The 20,222-nt window shown below is 42.6% G+C and overlaps 1 protein-coding gene across 2 annotated transcripts in view; it reads right to left on the reverse strand.

Moving 5' to 3' along the window:
- MEGF10 (multiple EGF like domains 10) overlaps positions 1-20,222 on the reverse strand; it is a 113,745-nt gene that overhangs the window by 24,958 nt on the left and 68,565 nt on the right. For both annotated transcript variants that reach the window (XM_081880350.1, XM_081880349.1), the window contains exons 9-13: positions 18,156-18,368; positions 11,698-11,872; positions 9,094-9,214; positions 7,240-7,403; positions 5,450-5,552 (exon numbers count right to left, since the gene is read on the reverse strand). In XM_081880350.1, the coding sequence (XP_081736476.1) occupies positions 5,450-5,552; positions 7,240-7,403; positions 9,094-9,214; positions 11,698-11,872; positions 18,156-18,368 (776 nt within the window). The remainder of the gene's footprint in view (positions 1-5,449; positions 5,553-7,239; positions 7,404-9,093; positions 9,215-11,697; positions 11,873-18,155; positions 18,369-20,222) is intronic.

Here is a 20,222-nt window from a genome sequence, read left to right on the forward strand (position 1 = left end):
CGACTTCCAAGGCACTCTTGAAAACGGAAGCATTCACTTCCGGGTTTTCGGCGTTCAGGTTCTGAATCATTAAGCTTCCGAGAAACTCGAAAACTGAGGTTCCATTGTATATAACAAAGTATTTTATTGTTATTTTTGTGTTGCCATTAAAGAAATATCTAAACAAGCAAGCTTCATAAATTACCAATGGAAGTTGTTGTGCTTTGGTAAGCCAACTTAAGACAAGTTCAGACATTACAACAAGCTGTGGTTAGTTACAGACAGAAATGAAAGCTTATCAACTCCTTGTGGCCACACATGTAAGAGTCTAAGACTCATTTACATTCACACAATACACTTAAAAGCACATTTGAACCACATCACTTTCCCCAAAGAATCATGGGAATTTAAGTCTTTTAAGGGTGCTGGGAACTGTAGCTCTATGAGGGTTGAACTACAGTTCTCAGGATTCTTTGACGAAAGCCATGACTGTGAAAGGGGTAGAAATGTGTTTTAAATGTATAGTGTAGGTGTTGGCTGTCACAGCTTATCAGTCCGACTGAGAGAAAACCTGTGTGTATATGCACATATACAGCTAACCTGATTTTTCTCATGAGTTTAGGTTCTTGCCCATAAACATTAATCTATTATATTTATTTTATCTCTGTATAGCTCACACAGAAAAATTCTAAGAGAATTTGTATCTGCAGCAGACATGTGCATGCTCAGATTTTGAATAACAAATGTCAGCAAACAGCTCTGCCTTATTTTTTTGAATGATTTAAGACTGCAGACAACAGAGCTGTGTGGGTAATTTGCATGCAAGTCTTCCGACACAATTTTAACTAAAATCAATATGAATAATGTATCCAGGAAGCTCTGAACGTTTAAAATGTGCCCTATGAAACAAAAGAATTATGAATAAGTTGGTACGCAAATTTCATTCTTGATAAGCAGATTGGTAAGGAAAAGTTTTTGCCAGGATAATGGACAAAGAACTCTTTGACGGCCTTTGCAAGTTGCTAGGCAATAGCTAAATGGTCATGATAAACTTCAGCTAAGCAGCTCTGAAGAAATCCTCATGCATTTAATGCTCAAAGGACTATGCCAAGTGTTTCACATCTAAATTAGCATTCCTGCAGCATCTGTAATTGTGTGAAAGAAGTAAATAATCCTTTGAGTGGTAACATCTATGTTGTTATAATGTTATATATATTAAGACTTTAATTATACACACACCTACAAGGAAGGAAGTGTCATTGAACTCAGTGGGGTTGACTTATGAGCTGGTAAATATAGGATCGTGTTGTGAAATACTTTTAGTAATGCAACAGTGTGATGTACTGCACTGAGACTGTGGAACATAACATCCAGGCCAACGACACTGACCCCAAAGGAGAACCTATCCCAACACTGGGACTCAACTCTCCACACCTCCATTGCTGTTGCAGACCCAGTAACTAGTTCACACCGACAGCTAGTGGATTGAATATCAGGAGAAATTTCTCATATTGAAAAGCCACAATAAAGGTCTCTTCAAAACCAACATTTCCACCATAGGGGCCAGCTCCTAGGGGCTGAGGTCCCTAGGGGCTGACTCCCCCAATAAAATATTTGAGGGGGCTGCCCCTCCAAAAGTTGATGGGCATTGCCATTCAAATGGTGTGCATGCGCCGTGTCCTGTGATTGATTATCTTACCTACCCCCCAATATTCCATTCAAGTTAGCACCGCTGATTACCACTACATACTTTGAAACGCTGTTTGTTCACTATGCATTTTGACATTTCTTATGATTCCATAACCAAATTTTGCATGGTAGTTCTTGGGATCAAGGAGCAGGTTTTTCATCTATGTTTGGATACAACTGGATGCTATTTTGAATCAAAACTATGGACTGAACATTTCAAAACTGCACTGATTTTAACCACTGATTTTCACACTTTTTTGTTTTTTAAAATTTTCAAGCAACACTATGTATGAAGATGCTAATACAGCAAAGCAAAGAAAGCCCTACACTGAAAACTATAGTTACCCCCATTAATTTATCCCCAGAATGTTTTTATTGTGAGCGATATTTGGTATTTTCTGCTATATGCTCACAGGAACTGTTTCATAGTGCTCTAACTCCTGATTAACACATCCGAAGGTGTAGCCATGTTCATCTGCTGCAGAGATAGATGGATATAGATAGATAGATGATAGATAGATAGATAGATAGATAGATAGATAGATAGATAGATAGAAAGAAAGAAAAGACCTGTAGAACTCAGTGTATGATCTGAGGCCATCTCCCTTGATGGAGCTAAGCCTGTCTAGGTTTGGGCAAATGCCGAGGAAACATATGTATATTGCCTTAGGCTTCATGATGGAAGAAAGGCAGAATATAAAGACTAAGAAAATATATAAATGCATGTGTTGAAATCAACTTCATAAGTCTTCTGTCATAATAAATCCATTAGTTTTGAGGTGCTACAGAACTCTCGATTTTCCTGATAAAACAGTTATTGAGGTCAATATGCTTGGTTTGAGGTCTCAGAAAATCTTTTACAAAAAGTTTCAACACCTCTTCTAACTCCTTAAAGCTATTTTCCTATTAAAGTAAGGGCAGGCACTCAAGGGAACACAGGTGCATCCTTCAGAGAAAAACTTCAGGAGAGTATTCTCAAGCAGAACAACGCAGGCACATAAAAAAAAAAAAAGAGTGCAGTGTGAGTGTGTACTTAAGCAAGGAGCTGAGGCAGCTGGAAAGGATATTTTAAGAGAAAGAGAAACTCAGTGGAACTGCCACAAGGAGAGCATGGAATGGTACGGAGGGAGAGGCCTAAATAGCGCTGGTGAAAGAATGGTGTCGACTGAAAACAAAACAAAGGCACAAACTCACACAAAAAGTGTGTGTCAGAGGTCCACGTGTTGCTAATTTTAGAACCTGTATCATTTCAGAGGCTGTATTAATGCAAACTGCAATTCCTTTACTTCAATTTGCAATGGGTTGCAATGGGTTGAAGAGCTACCTTGTACACAAACAACATGAAAAAAGGTGCACTGCTTGCACATGAATTGGAGGGGGGGGGGGCTAAGTATTGGATTGGTGGTCCAGCAGCTTGCTGCTGTGTATCTACTTCAGCACTAGTGGTAAGGGCACATGCTTTTATCAGGTCTCTCAATCAGGATGCAAAACAGTGATGTGATAAACAAAAACAAAAATCTTACAGTAGACAAACACAGAGTCCACAGTCCAATTTGCTGCCTTAAAACAGACAGGACTAATCCATAAATCAGTATTACAGTCTGCTATGCTACCAGTGTTTATAATGCCTCATAGTACACTAGTAAAACTTCATAACTGGAGACCTAACATAAGTTTTTAAGTGCTCTTGCACCAAAGTTATCAGCAAGCCCTGACATTTTCCACAAAATGTCACAGCACAGCAAAAAATAATGTGCCATGACCTGTAAAATGCTTCAACTCTTTCCACAAAAACCTGTGCTTTTCATAACGGTTTAATGGAAAATCCTTGTCAAACAGAGCCAGATTTGCTGATCTTACAGGCATACTTTGAAGCACGACATCAACGTGGCTGCTTTTGGAAGAGGTGGAATTGTTCAATGAGGACATAAAATCCCAACCCACAAATCCACACCGGCTTGCTGAGAGCCAAGCCTGGTGTACGCCGTCAGGACAGAGATGGGGAACTTGTGGCTTGCCAATTGTTGTTGGGCTTCCTTTACCATAGTCCCAGCCAACAGTGGTAAGGGATTATGGAAGCTGTAGTGTGACATCTGGAGAGCCACATGTTCCTCATCCAATTTAGAGCATATGACTAGGACCAGAGAGATTCAAAGATGAGATATTATTAAAATTTGCATACCGCCCTATACCCGTAAATCTAAGAGTGGTTCACAGGATAAAATTACAATATAAAAAACACAAAATGCATCATAAAAATAAAAACAGAAGCAACCTAATAATCCTCCTTCCCACAACACATATAGAAGGGCATCGGATATCAATTAGCTAAAGGCCTGGTTAAAGAGGAAGATTTCTGCCTAGCACCTAAAGGTGTATAATGAAGGCACCAGGTGAACTTCCCTGGGGAGAGCATTCCACAGATGGGGAGCCACTGCAGAGAAGGCCCATTCTCACGTTGCCACCCTCTGGACCTCTCGTGAACACAAAGAAGGGCTTCAGAGGATAATCTCAGGGTCCAGGTAGGTTCACACCACATTTTCTATTACTTGCATTCAAGCCATATCCCTATCTGCTTAATTGCCCCTAAGTTCTTGGTAAATCAGAGAGCTGAATGGATGCCCCATGTCAAGAGCCAGTGAACTGCAGCCAGCCGTCTTCTCAGTGAAAACCCTTCTGGGCTAACTATGCCCATCCAAAGTGGATCTTTCTGGGCAGTGGGCAGGAAGGAGTATAAAGGACTTCCTTTTCTAGCTGAGTCTTGCTAAGGTAAGTAGGTCTTCCTGAGCAATGGTGTCTTCCAGTATTCCCAGCTGTTCTTTGGTCCTGCCTTGCTCATCAGTTCTCACTACTAAACTGTCTCATGGCTCCTGACAGGAACCATGCCAAGGGAAAACTCATTGACGGGTCTCAGAGACTCCCATCAGATTCTATCAACCTCTAAGAGTGGACCATTATAATAGCCCCACCACTGCTGTAGAGGGAAACAGTTAGTGCCAGCCACCAACTCACCAGGAAGTGATCTTCCCGTAACATTCAGTTCCTGGAATATCTGCCATTACAGAAAAGGAGTAGAATCCTTGTGCTCCATGAACAGGATTATTTATGTATATTTAGTACATTTATATCATGGTTTTCTTTCCTCATGTAACTCAATAGTGGCATACATAGAATCCCCAGGTGATCGCCTATCCAGGTTCTCAGCAGATGCAGTCTGTCCTACAGCTACCTTACTTGAAAGAGGCAAAGGAGAGAGAAAGTACCCCTTTTGTACTGAAAGTCACTCCCTCCTGGTTTCATTTTGCCCCCTAAGATACTGTTTTACTTTTGGGGCAAACAGGGAGGTGGCAATTTTTCATTTTAAAAACTGGCGTGAGCCCCTGATCAAGATGGGAAACCTATTTTGGATCAGAGACCCATGACTCTATTTCCCCCGCAAATATAACTGTCCTGGTTAAGTGTGCTGGTTTCAAACCATTTCCAACATTTGGTGTCATTTGGTTCTTATACTTGTTATGTACAAGCAATAGTTGTTGTCCAATGAATAAACTGATCTAGATCTTTTACAGCACGGTTGGGTAACCTTTGGTCCTCCAGATGCTCTAGACTACAACTCCCATCAGCCCCAGCAAACATGGTCAATGGACAGGGATGCTGGGAGATGCCATTCAGCAACACCTGGAAAGCTAAAGGTTCCCCACCCCTGATTTAGAGAACAATGGTAAAACCCTACCATACTTTGGATGCTGCTGTACTATTGCCCCATTCATTTCAAATGTACCTGACCATCCTGGGAGGCAGCGACAATAGCCAGTAGTGGGATGACAGCCATCTGCATGGCTGCAGTCACAGCGCTCTGAACAGTCCAACCCATATGTGCCATCCTGTAAAAAAAAAAAAAAGACTATTTAATGCTAAATGTAAACAGTAAATTTTAGATGCAAATGGTTTAGAGCTTCAAATTTCTGGGCTCCAAGTGATGGGATAAAAAGCAATTCCTGGCTGCTTTCCATGTATTTGTACAGGGAAAGGACATCACTCAGTGGCAGAGCAATTGCTTTGGATGCAGAAGGTATAAGGCTCAATCCTCAGACTCTCCAGGTGGGGTTGGGAATGTCCACTGTATGAAACCACGGAGAGATGGTGCTAGTCAGCACTGACATTACCGAGCTAGATGGAGCAATGGTCTGCCTCAGCATAAGAGAGCTTCCTATGTTCTTATGTTTTTCCCTAACGGGCCTTAAAGCAGCTCGGAAGGGGGGATTTTGATCAGGGGAAACAGCATGGGGTCCTGATCCAATCACTCTCTCATTCATATAAACGCACACTAACACCATGGCTAGATTTAAAAGAAATTAAAAGAGGTGTAAGATGTTGACTGGGACACGGGTGGTGCTGTGGGTTAAACCACAGAGCCTAGGACCTGCCGATCAGAAGGTTGGCGGTTCGAATCCCTGCAATGGGGTGAGCTCCCGTTGCTTGGTTCCTGCTCCTGCCAACCTAGCAGTTTGAAAGCACATCAAAGTGCAAGTAGATAAATAGGTACTGCTCCAGCGGGAAGGTAAACGGCGTTTCCGTGCGCTGCTCTGGTTCGCCAGAAGCGGTTTAGTCATGCTGGCCACATGACCCGGAAGCTGTACGCCGGCTCCCTCGGCCAATAAAGCGAGATGAGTGCCGCAACCCCAGAGTCGGTCATGACTGGACCTAATGATCAGGGGTCCCTTTACCTTTAAGATGTTGACTGGATTATCTAGCTACAAGTTTATCTTTGCCACCAAAGATTAACTGTCGTTAAGTACAGCTATAATTCAGAGGCCGACTTAGGGGAGTGCAACCAGTTTGCCCACACTAGATGGAGTGTGTATAGAAGTCCTCGGCTGTCAAGACAACCACTCTTGGCCTTACTGATGTGGTCTAAAGGGAAACAGAGCAATACGTTTGTCACCAGGAGGTTGCTGCAGGAGGAGCCAGAAGGGAGCATACAAGCCGCCATTTGACCATTTTAGGGACTCCACTCCAGATTTGTGTAGAGTTTACTCCTTAACCTTTTGTTTACCTGAAGATACCCTACAAGGCAGTTTTAGGTTCAGGATCAGACTTTTCCTTCTCCTAGATGGGCTACCTTTCCAGGTTGATGAGCCCCATCTGCCCCTCACTTCCCTCTACAGGACAAGCAGATACCACCTTCTTGACCACTTGACCTCAATCTGCTGGAGCCTGTCTTTGCATGCAGGGAAAATCCTTAACTCACTGAAGGTTTAAGACCCATCGGCTACTCTCACCTGGTTTAGCTGGCCAGTCAAAGCTGTTTCCCAGGGTGCGGCCTCTGTTGCATGCTGACAGCTTTTAGGAACCACAGGTGATAGCGGAGTGCAGGGTGGGGACCAAAGGTGGACAAAACTACCCCAGAAGGAAGACAATATGTCTCCCACCAGAGGTATTACCCCTCCCCTAGCACTCCACACAACCCTTTAAACAGTGTAACATCTTAGATTTAGCAGGACAGTTTAAACATTTCTATGAATATTGAAACTCACAAACCCCACCTTTTAGTGGAATGTGTTTAATTACCTGGCAAGGGTATTCACATTTTTCTCCTCTCCATCCTGGAGCACAGGTGCAAGTTCCATCCAGAGTATTGCATGCGCCTCCGTTAAGGCACTGGCATGTTAAATTGCAGCCAAGACCCCACGTCCCACTAGGGCAGTTTATAGAACAGTCAACTCCATGCCAACCTACCACAATGTAAACAAAACAGCTCTTTTCAGTAGAGAGTTCTAATTTTCAAATTCTTCCTGCCTATTTCTTCCAACAATCAATGTCAGATTTCAGGGGATGCTTAGTGCCGTGCAATCAATGGGCTCCCTTTCTGAAAGATGGCCACAACTGTCATTTCCCCCTTCTTCTTATATTCTGCTGTCTTTGCAGTGGCACCAACAGTGCCACTCACCACCCTGCCTGCAGACTTCCTGGGTGGGATTTTAGTGGATGGTGGGCAGCAGTGCCATAACTGAATCAGAGCGAAGCTGAACGCCTATCCATGGTGGTCTCCCACCATTTTAATTTACCTGTAATGCAATGTTCTGGCCTATAGATAAGGGAGGGCCAAATTCCCTTATGGACATCTTTCTGGGAACTACATGTCTGGGGACTGCAGGTCTGAGAGGCAAAAGCAGGCAGAGCAATAAATGTGACTTTGTACAATAGGTTACTTTCTAGTCATGCAAAATCAGACACCTACACACCTATCCAGCCCGGGGGGAGGGCTGGCTCACATTTTAGGAACATTAAGATGCCAAATGGACATGGATAGGAGCTGAGCTTTGCTACTATCAAAAGTGAACTGCTGGCAAGGTCACTATGCAGTAACATGGCAGGTTCAGGCCGGTTTAGGGAGAGTCCTGAGGGCCAGATTGACTTTTGATGTGAAGATACAGTTTTGACTGAGAATTTTAGCATAACACACAGCTTTTTTAAAACAACAACAACAACACCATTTGTCTTGGGATAGATGTTAGAAATTATCCAGTAGGGATTATCACTACCTTTCTCTAAATACTGTATGTGAGAGTAAGATACAAATATGTAAGAGCTGAAGGGAAATGAGCCTTCCTTAAAAAAGATCCGAGCTGTCCAAGAACAATTAGTTTTAAGCTGATACTTGTGAACATTTTGGTCCATAAAATCATAGGAAATGTGGTGGAGATGCCCCTTCTAGTTAAAATTATAAATAAATGCAATTCTGTGTAATCAGTAGTGACACAAACAGGATTCCTAATTTTATACTTCACTTACAGCAAGGGGAAGAAAAATAACTCTGTGCTGAATCTAATCAATATGTTGTTCACAACACATGTTCTGCGATGAATTTGTCTCATGACCAGAGTCCCTAGCTGCATAATTAGATGTTTAGGAAAGGCATTTTGTTGACGCAGGCCACTGTGCACTTAACACAATAAATAAAAATGCATTTCCTATAGTCAAGGGCTGGTTACAATTGTTATCTTATAGCTCTTTTCCATTTGCTTATTTGTTATGTTGGACATTTAGGTCCTTTCTGAGATGATGCTAGCATCCCCAAACATTATTTGAAAATCATGTATTTGTGCTCCGTTTGATTGTCTCAACTCCTCAGGACTGCAGAATAGTAGGATCAAATTTGCTGAGATTTTGATAAGAGCTTGGTTGCATGAGCAGTGCTTAGAAACCACAGAAGAGCGGAGGGGGATTCCATTCTTTCTTTTTCATTTTGCAGTTTTGCTTATATTTAACACCTCTGGTAACATTAGAAGATCTCAGCAGCCGTTTGCCTTAACATCCAGTTAGTAAGTTAGTAAGTGATCCATCTCCCACTTCTTGCCTTAAAAAAATGAATTAATGTTTCATATGACTTCCGTATTACAAGTAGTACATTATTTATCATACCTGCTTTGCAGGCACAAGAACCATCCACAGGGGAACAGATGGCCTCATTTTTGCAGTTGCATGTTGAGGAACATTTTGCTCCATATGTTCCCAGAAGGCAAGGAATAGAGCAATCAGAACCCTAAAACATGGTTGACAAAAAGAAAAGCCATATTGCTATTGAAAGGAAAGTTGTTGGCCTTTTGATTTCAATGACTACACAAGCAGTCTCTGAATGAATAATTGCCATCATTGAATTTTAAAGCAGAGCATATACCTTCATATGCATTGTCCTACATCTCTGTGCAAGAGATAATCTGCACCTACTGACTGCTTGCACATAGCATATTCATAGCAAACAAACAAACATGCAACATAAACATATTTTCTTACTGAGATTATCCCCAGGCAGGAAAAATATAATATATGAAAGTCTCTTAGTGCATTCTAGATATCCATTTGCTCACTCTGAAATTGTGCAAATATTAGGAAGTGCATAATCTACAATAAATAAGAATGTGTAAAATTTGCATTTCCACAGTGTTTTCCTCTTTTCTGTCATGATATGCAGAAACTCTGCAGAGTGTCTCAGATGCCCTAGCTCTTAGGAACTGCAGGTGAAAATTTGATGCACAGAATAATGTGCACTCACGTGCACATGGTGTCTACTGCTTTCAATTTCATGGAAATTCATATGCACATCTGAGTGTTATGTCCCCCTACTTAAGCTCTGGCAAGCTAGCTAAGGCGCTTAGTTTATACATCCAGTTGCTGCTATTTCTTTTTGACACAAAGCAAATTTAATAGCGGAAGCCAAACCTGCTAGACTGCCACATCATCCTTAATAAAAGATACTAATTTCATATTAGCTGGCATGAAAGATAATGCATCATTTCACAATTTCACCCTTATTCCTGTTACTTCTACTATAAGCAGAGACAACTAAAGGCATACAACGTAAGTAGAAATAGGTGGAAAAGAAGAACAGCGAGAAAAAGTATCATTGCTTTTAAGATTGTATTGTGAGCGTTGCATTTTTATATAAACACAGGTGATTGGTTGCTACATTAGATGTCAGGTTTACACCAATAATTCAATTTATAATGAGAATTACATGCTGTCACTTAAATCCCTGGATCAGAACTTCCCATAGTTTCCCCTGCTTCTTTTCCACAGGCCCTGCCAGCCAGGTACCGTATTTTTCACTCCATAGGGTGCACTGGACTATAGGGCGCACCTAGTTTTTAAGGGGGGGGGGAATAAAGAAAAAAAATCTCTCTCCAGCCAGGAGGCAGGATCCCGCTTGCTGTCTTGGCTTCGTTTTTAGCCGTGGGGCTGGGGTGGGGGAAGCCCGAGCTTTCCCCAACCCCAGCCCCCAGAACAGGTCCAGGAGCTTGCAGATAGCTGCCTGAAGTCCAGGGAGCACAGCGGGAGTTGGCGCTGCGCTCCCCGGGCTTCAGGCTGCAATCTGCAAACCTTTGGAGTGCGGGGGGAACTCCTGCTGCACTCCGAAGGCTTGCGGATAGCTGCCTAAAGCCTGGAGAGCTCTCCAGGCTTCAGCGAAAGCAACGCGAAGCCTCCGGAGCGCGGTGGGAGCGCTCCCTCTGTGCTTCGGAGGCTTCTCATTGCTATCGCTGAAGCCAAGGAGCCTGCATTCGCTCCATAGGATGCACACACATTTCCCCTTCATTTTTGGAGGGGAAAAAGTGCGTCCTATAGAGCGAAAAATACAGTATTTATCCTTCTCCTGGGCGCGGGGCCAAGTGTTGATACTGGTCAGTTGGCACCGCACCCAGGTGAACGCCCCCTAGAGTCCTGTCACCACTGGCCAATTCGGAGGCAGGAGTACGATCCGGCTGGGAATAGGCCGATTCACAGGGGAGACGCGGTGCCTGCCCGCAAAGCCGCCCGCCCAAGGAGGGCAAACGGATTAGCAGCATTCCATTTTTCTTATTCTCAAATACGGGTGAGGAGATTCTAACAGATTGCTTTATTGAATTCCATAAACTGTAGGTGTGATCTATCCCCCTCCCGACATACATTTTTTAATTCAGTTTTTTTTTTTAAGGCAATTGGTTCAGCTACATTTTATTAGTTATCACTATAAGCAACTCAGTGGACACATTCAGAAGTGGTGGATATTGTGTTAGTTTTCCTGGCTACAATACTACTGCTTCTGTCTTGATTTCTAATATTCCCTTTCCACTGTTGCACTACTGAACTGTTGCTTTTTAAAATAAATATAGAACCGTGGCACACTAAATTTCATTCACACTGATGGGTGTGGTGTGACACGCTGGCACCCTTTATGTTCTTCTGTTCCCCCATGATTCACACATGAAAATGGCAAGAAAGACCTGTACCCCAAATTTCTTTCATCCAAGCATTTTTCGGGTTAATGAGGTTGTAAACAGATTTTTTTTTTCTGAAGGCAATTAATGTGGAAATGGACATTAGACTTCCACTAGATTCTCAGAAGTGGCCTTTATGACATTTGACAGATCACATAATACATAAAAATTATCAAGTAGGAAGCGTCAGGAAAATGCAGTCACTGTGTCCAAAGGACTGATAGCTGCTGAGACAGCCAATGAGGAATAGTCAATGACAATCGAAATCGTGTACCTTAAATCCTGGGGCACAGATGCATTTTCCAGTCACACTGTCACAGTCAGCACCATTTTGGCAACTGCAGATCTGTTGACAAGATTCTCCATAGAATCCCGGGGAACATGTCTCATTACAGTAGAGTCCAGACCGGCCTGGCTTGCAGGAACATTCTCCAGACATAGGATGACAGCTGTGACCAAGGCATGAAAGGAATAAAACATTTGGAGTTAAATATGACACCAAGAATCCAATGCAGCAAAATACTCTTACAGACACATTATAAAAGGATTTCACACAGAGGGCTTTAAAAATAAAATGAAAATGCATGCATTGGAGTGGGTGGGGATACAGGAACACACACTGTAATATTATATTACCTATGTAATAGTAAATCAGACTTCTATTTATTTCGTATCTTAAATAATTAAAAACATTCCTTTCGTATTGTGGAAAATTTCCTGTTACACGGGTATGGTTAGAATTAATTTCTGGGGTGGGCTGTGACAAAAGTAATCCGAATAAACAACCATAATATCCTTTCAAATGAAGTGTAAAAACCTCTGTGTTTCACTGATGGCTCTTTAGGGTGCAACTCACTCACCTACTCCCACAAACTGACTACCACTAAACTCATGCTCATAATTTGCGTTCTGCTTTATTATGAAGACTATATTGAAACTTAGTGCTCCTTTATGATACATCCATGAGCTTCTTTGTGAGTTAAAACTAAAGATATGGCGTTAAAAGGCATTCTTGCATTTAACGTGCCGTGTGGAATTTCATCCCTAAGCAAATACGAGCTTCAGAGCAGGGATTCCCACAGCAGTTAAATTTATTCCATGTCTGCTGTACTTGCCATAATACCTGCCTCAGAGCTGATGCTGTGAATTTGAATTTAAAAAATAAATAAATCCTGTGCAAATATGCATTTAACTCATGTGTAGTTTGGCCCTGAGTAAGAAACCTATATATGCTTCCCCTCGCTTAAAGTGCTGTGCTAGCCTGCAACAGATTTCCTTCCTTGAAATGACGCCAAATCACTTTTACAGAAGAAAGGTCGGGGCACTTTTACAACCTTGGAGAATATGGATAGCCTGTGGTTTCCATACCTGGTGAAAGACCAGCTGTCTTTACCTGAAAACAGCAGCTCCATTCAATAGCAGCTTCATTCAGTAACAGCCACACAGCTGTTGTCTTGTAACAAATGGACACCATCAGCTGCGCTAAGATATATGTGCCGGGAAAGTGGACACAAAGGGGTGCTCTGTGGTTCTCTGGCAGACAAAGCACTCAGCTTAACGCTCACCAAAGGGAAGCCTTAATATCCAGATCAATTATGTTTACAATAGACAGCTTGTTTAAAGATGGACTCTGATCACTGATTGAAGTAATATTCCCCAAGGCATCCTGAAGGGGGAGGATGTACCAAAATCCAGACACATCAAATGAATTATGGCTGGAGATGGCCTTCCTTCAGTGATTTGCGGGGGAAATCCTCGCTGTAAGACTCCTTGCTCATTTAATATAACTTCCTTAATGCTTGATGTTCTCTATCACTCTTACTAAATGCTGTGACCACTAAAAGACACTGGCTTTCTTATGAGAGTAAATCAAAAAGCATAAAAGCACACACACACACAAGTATAAAGTAAGTTTTCCATTCAACTCCAATCTACAGAAAGCAGGAAGTGCACATTTTTTTCTAGCTGATATATTATGTGTTACATGTTTCTGAAATCTTGGGGAAACATAGCGGACTGAGATTATTCATTACTATTTGATTATCTGAAATATTTGATCCTAATTTTCAATCTTTGGTTTTCAAGGCAGTTCACAATTAATCCAGAGTGTGGCGGCTAGACGGGTGACTGAGACCATGTAACACTGGTCCTGAAAGATCTACATTTGCTCCCAGTACGTTTCTGAGCACAATTCAAAGTGTTGGTGCTGACCTTTAAAGCTCTAAATGGCCTCGGCTCAACATACCTGTAGGAGCGTCTCCACCCCTATCGTTCAGCCCAGACACTGAGGTCCAGCTCCGAGGGCTTTCTGGTGGTTCCCTTACTGAGAGAAATGAAGCTACAGGGAACGAGGCAGAGGGCCTCCTCGGTAGTGGCACCCACCCTGTGGAATACCCTCCCATCAGATGTCAAGGAAATAAACAACTATCTGACTTTTAGAAGACATCTGAAGGCAGCCCTGTTTAGGGAAGTTTTCAATGTTTGATGTTTTGCTATGTATTTATATATGCTGGAAGCTGCCCAGAGTGGCTGGGGCAGCCCAGTAAGATGGACGGGGCACAAACAATAAATTTATTATTATTATCATTATTGTTGTTGTTGTTGTTGTTGTTGTTGTTGTTATTATTATTATTATTATTATTATTATTATTATTATTATTATCCATTTGAGGTCAGTGAAAATGATATGGGTAGTGGGCTTGCTGCAATGGTGCTCAGTTCTCCTTATGAGAAGAGGCATGTACGAAGTGCTCACCTACACAGGCGTGCTGCATGTAGCCTGTTTTCAAAACCCAAGATGACAGCTCCATTTCCAAGGAGTATTCCAACTTTAAGAGCACTCCTATCCCCAATATCCCAATGCTGCTTAAAAAAAATAAACAAAAACTTCTTAAAGAGCTAATAGTGGTTCCACGTAGTGAGAAATTGCAACTTCTGGTGTGCACATTTCAAATGATCCTGGGGGTGACGAATACTCCTGGGAGTGATGGGAGATGATGACATGTTTTCCCTCCCATGGACATTGTCTCAGGGGTGAAAGATGGCTGTTTCCATATAAGGAACCAATCTAAATAACTTTATCGCACTAGCCATTGGCCACAACAAATCTGAATTAAAAAGAAATATAAGCAAAAGGGGTGTTACGCCACAAATAATGGTCTCTATTTAGATCTCTGGGACGCGGGTGGCGCTGTGGGTAAAAGCCTCAGTGCCTAGGACTTGCCGATCGAAAGGTCGGTGGTTCGAATCCCCGCGGCGGGGTGCGCTCCCGTTGCTCGGTCCCAGCGCCTGCCAACCTAGCAGTTCGAAAGCACCCCCGGGTGCAAGTAGATAAATAGGGACCGCTTACTGGCGGGAAGGTAAATGCCGTTTCCGTGTGCTGCACTGGCTCACCAGATGCAGCTTTGTCACGCTGGCCACGTGACCCGGAAGTGTCTCTGGACAGCACTGGCCCCCGGTCTCTTAAGTGAGATGGGCGCACAACCCTAGAGTCGGACACGACTGGCCCGTATGGGCAGGGGTACCTTTACCTTTACCTTATTTAGATCTCTATGTCTCCCTTACAGTTCACACCTATATTGTCCAGGGTCTTCTTTCTGATCTTTTTGGTCACCAAAGCAAAAAGTGGGCGACTTTATGAGCCACTGAAGAGTTTACATCGCTAAGAAGCCATAGGACCTCTCTGACAGGGAGAGGCATCTTTCCTGTATGGACAGTAGGGCGAGAAATCACCTCCAGGGTCCAATGTATAGTGGGCAAAATAGTAAATAGTGCAAGATGTCTTCCACGCGGTTGCCCACATATACATAGTCTGTCTTTGTATGGTACCTTACTATATTGTCTGTCCAGGATGGCGGAGGGCATAGCTTGAATCGCAGCTCAGTAAAAGCGATTCTAAGTGCGGCTAGCCGTCTAAGTATTTAAAGGGGAAAGACTGTAGCCCAGTTGTACATTATCAGCTCTGCATGCAGAAAGGGTCAGGTTTAATCTTTGGCATCTCTAGGTAGAGCTGGGTGAGACCCCAGTCTGAAATCTTGAAGGGCTGCTGTCTGTCCGTGTAGATGATACCAATCTTGACTACTGAACTATGGCTGCTTCCCCTATCACTTCTTCTTGCACAACAAAGGCCTCAATAGCATTCTGCAAATTCCCAAGTCCCGCTACATTCCTTGAGATTCATCCCACAGTTTCCCCTTGACTCTCAGGAGCAGATGCATCGGGTGCAGCAGTAGAAGCCAGGAAAGCCCCACTGAATAACCACAGCTCCATTTGTTCTTCTTTAAGTCTTTGGGGAATAAGAAATCCCTCTTCGTTCATTTTCTCTCTTTTTCTTTAAGTAGAAGTCAAACTGTGACATTGATATTCTGTAGCCCTGTTCCCCAGCCACAGTGTGCTAGGAAGCCATAGCTGCGCACATATTGATTGACACCAAAATTAGTATTCCGTAATTTGTAATTAAAATATAGGAAGCAGAAACACTTTGGAAGCTTTTGATGGCTCGTGTTTAGTTAGTTTAATTGGCAATGCACAGCGCACACAGATGTTAAGAAATGCGGCACCTACTTATCTCTTAAGTTCACATCTTAGGGAATCTGCTAGCACGCAGGACATCAAATTAGTATCTAAATCTGCAATTAATCAAATATTTTACTGCCAGCGACAAATTATGCAGAGATGCCAGATACATTGTGCCTATACTCTTAGGTATGGTGCTTATCATTTTGCGGGTATGGCCAGATCAGACCAAAGGCTTAGCTGGTCCAGCATCCTGCTTTCCAGTGACCAACCAGATGCCTTTGAGACAAACAGGGTATGAGGGCACGGCTGCACTTTCATGGTGACTACTGTTTTGAAAGTCAAAGCTTTGAATGGCAAAGGTCGGCAATACAGTACATTGAAAGGAAGAAACTTGCCTCCATGCCCCAGTTCTTTGGGAAGAGGCAAAGTAGAGCCTATTGCTGAGGGGGGAAATGGTAAAGGACCCCTGGACGGTTAAGTCCAGTCAAAGGCAGCTATGGGGTTGCGGCACTCATCTCACTTTCAGGCCAAGGGAGCCGGTGTTTGTCCAGACAGCTTTCTGGGTGATGTAGCCAGCATGACTAAACTGCTACTCGTGCAATGGGACACTGTGATGGAAGCCTGAGCACACGGAAATGGCGTTTACCTTCCTGCCGCAGCAATACCTATTTATCTACTTGCACTGGTGTGCTTTCAAACTGCTAGGTTGGCAGGAGCTGGGGCAGAACAATGGGAGCTCACCCTGTCGTGGGGATTCGAACCACCAACCTTCTGATTGGCAAGCCCAAGAGGCTCAGTGGTTTAGACCACAGCGCCAACCACGTATGACTATCCCATGGCGAAATCCAATGTTTTTATGCTATTGAATAATACACACACTTTTTAAAGAGACATGTGAATATATTTTGGATATGTTCAGGCATAACTGAAATGTTTTGCTTTCATCCTATACTGCCAACTTAAACCGTTTGCTCTTTTGAAGTAAACTGTAGAATTAGCAAACAGATGCTCCCACGCCTACATTATTTCTAAGTCCATTCCATTTGTCACAGAAAAGAGGAAATGTCAAAAACATGTTCAAAAATAGTCACATGCTTCTGTTTACATCTGAACATCTGCAGTTTGACTTGACTAAAGCTGTCTTTCCAGTGGTATAAATGAAGGAACAGCTGTGTTGAACATGAATCAAGCATTAACCTTGAAATATCAGAAATGCTACACAGTGCTGTGCCATACATTCTTGTCAATGTAAAATGTTTATAGCAGACTAGTTAATCTTCTAAAAGCTTAATTGTAGCTCCTACATACAGATTTTAACAGAAGCAAGGTGCATTGGTTTGGTAAAACTTTCTTCATTTAACTGGCTCAACCTGGTAGTTACTACATTACCTATTGCCCATGGGGAAATGGCACATGGGAAAACAGGAAGCACACCAGTGAAAAGTCATGTTAATGAAAATGAGAAAGGAATGTAACCAGCTCCCACATCAATTACTGAACACATCAAGCAATCACAATGTTTAAATATATAATCCTTGCTGATCATGATGCCACATAACAATGAAAACATTTCTTTTAAAGCTTCTCTACCACTTGGTGCAACAGTTGAACCATAAACTCTGATAAAACCATGGATTCCACCATGTAAGGATTAGCTCTCTGACTGCTTGCCACAGCAATCTTGCTTAAAAATGTATATACATCTTAAATACTGGATTAAATGCAGCAAGCCCCACTGCATGCATGCCCAGGCTTGTGTGCATACAGTTGTGTTCCCTTCCCCTTTTTGAAACAGCAGCTGTCTTCTGCTCTCTCACAAAAGTGTTTTCATTTATTCCCAGTTTCAACCTGATTCAACCACTTAACTAATTCTACCTATCGCCCACAACTGGTAAAACTGCAGCACAAGATGACTGATACTTAGAAGAGGCAGTCAAGACTTCCTATTTACAAGCAATCTTCACTATTCTTTTCTGAGAAATGAATGTGAAAACTAACCATCCTTTCAGGTACTGGCACATTGGACTAGAAACCAAGGAGCTTCAGACCTGTGATTAGTAGCTACCAAGAATGCCATCTCAATACTGCAGAGAAGCAACAGAACCTCCTTATAGTCTTATAAGACCTTAGTCTAGCTCCCTCTATATTTGGCCAACTGAAGTTGCCCGGACCAGCATAGAACAAGAATGTCTGCCAAAAGTTCTAGAAGCTTACCTGTGAGTATTTGGCAAATAACAGGGGCATTTTTTGTCACATTTGAGACCATAGGCACCTTCAGAGCACAGTCTTGTTTCGCAGCGTTCTCCTGTGTATCCTGGCTCACAAAGGCATGCACCACTAATGTGATAGCATTTTCCACCATTCATGCATTGGCATGTCTCTGCACATTGTACTCCAAAGGTTCCCACTGGACATTCATCTTGGCATCTGTTGAGAAAGTCGGGGAGAGAGACATGTTCTTTACTTTCTATTAAAATATTTTGAAGTTCTATTTGGAATCTCCATTCCTAATACCTTCGACAATGGCAATAGCTGCATCCACACTGTACCTTTAAAGCACATTCAAAGTAAATTCTGTACCTCAAAGAATTCTGGGCATTCTAGTTTACCTTCCACAGAGTTACAATTCACAGCAACCCTTAACAAACTGCAATTATTGGGGGGGGGGGCTTTAAAGGTATAGCGTGTAGGAGGCTGTGAAAGGAATGCACAACTCTAAAAAATAAAAGGAAGAAATTTTCAAGCTAAGCTTTCGCTTACACAGTAAATTTGGGTGCAAAGGGACAAGGATATAAACATGCACAACATGAAAAAATAATTGCTGAAGAAATACCAGATGGGTTCTTTAGTGTACAAAACTTCTATGTGAATGAGGAGGGAGTGAAGCAGGTCCCTCTGCAAACACCTTTAAAATGATTCAGGTCAATGGTTCGATGATATAACATGAACACAAAGGATGGAAGTGGAATCCTTAGTATACCAACAGAGAAAAAACAACTGTTCTTTACCAGATATAAACAGTCAAGAGGAAGAAAGCAAATCTCTGCTAAAGGACTGCTTAATAATAGACTAGGATAAATGCTAAGAGATTGTTGTTTCTATTTAAATCAACGGTTAATCTTTTAAAGCCCATTTGTATGAAGCGATCCCACTTTTGTCAGATCTCTGAACTCAAATAACAGTCAGCTTCTTTTTCTTTAGAATGACTATGTACTGGCTAGAACATTGTATATGTTTTCTTCTAGTTGATTTCTCCCACCCACGCAAGGCTATGAAGAGATGAGGACTCGCCTGGTTTATATGAAAAACTGCCCAAACAGGTCAGTTCCAAGACCTTAACAGGTTGTGTGTCTGTGTGTTTCTCAAAGAGATTGGGATGCATAGCCACACATGAAGCCCCATGTGGTCACTTTTTGATACTATTTAAGTCTTATCAGTATTCCACCTCTGTTCTTCCCAATCAGATTATTTCATACAGGTTAGGGCTAGAAGAATATAAACTCAGATCCATTTGTTGCAAGGCAACACTATCGCTACCATAGATCATTCAGACCAGAAACACGTGTGCAACCTAGAGAGAATAGCTCAGCATTCACACTGCAGTTTATTACATTTTCAGGACATTCCCCTGTTGGTCTCCACATGATGTTTGAGCTTTCACAAAATGTAAAAACCGCTTCCAGAAATACAGTGGAATATAGCTCAAGTTTAGCACTCATTTCCATATTATTTGCAAATGGATTTTTTTTGCTGGAAGCAAATAACATGGAAATGAGTACGGTCATACCTTGGAAGTCAAACAGAATCCGTTCCGGAAGTCCGTTCGACCTCCAAAACATTTCAAAAACCATTGGCTGCAGGAAGCTCCTGGAAAAGGACCGCACATCAGTGATATACCATAGATTCCGGCGTATTAGGCCACTGGGCGTATAAGACGCCCCCCCCCCAATTGCCAATTTGGGGGGTCGACATACACCCAGTCTTATACGCAGCAGCTTCGCTGGGCAGCAGCAGTGGGCGGCAGGCTCCGCACCGGGAGGAAGCTGCCTGGAGAAGCAGCCCAGCGATGCTAAGCCGGCTTCGCTGGGCGGCTTCCTCCCAGCACGGAGCCCGCTGCCCACTGCTGCTGCCCAGCGAACCCATACTTGGCGTATAAGATGATCCCTGGCTTTTTTGAGGATTTTCTGGGATTAAAAAGTCGTCTTATACGCCGGAATCTATGGTAGTACATGCCACCTGGCAAGCATAAAGTCTCAGTTTCACACCTGGTATCTCCATTTA

The sequence above is a fragment of the Podarcis erhardii genome (genome assembly GCF_964252035.2).
Source record: "Podarcis erhardii genome assembly, chromosome: 11".
Taxonomy (NCBI): domain Eukaryota; kingdom Metazoa; phylum Chordata; class Lepidosauria; order Squamata; family Lacertidae; genus Podarcis; species Podarcis erhardii.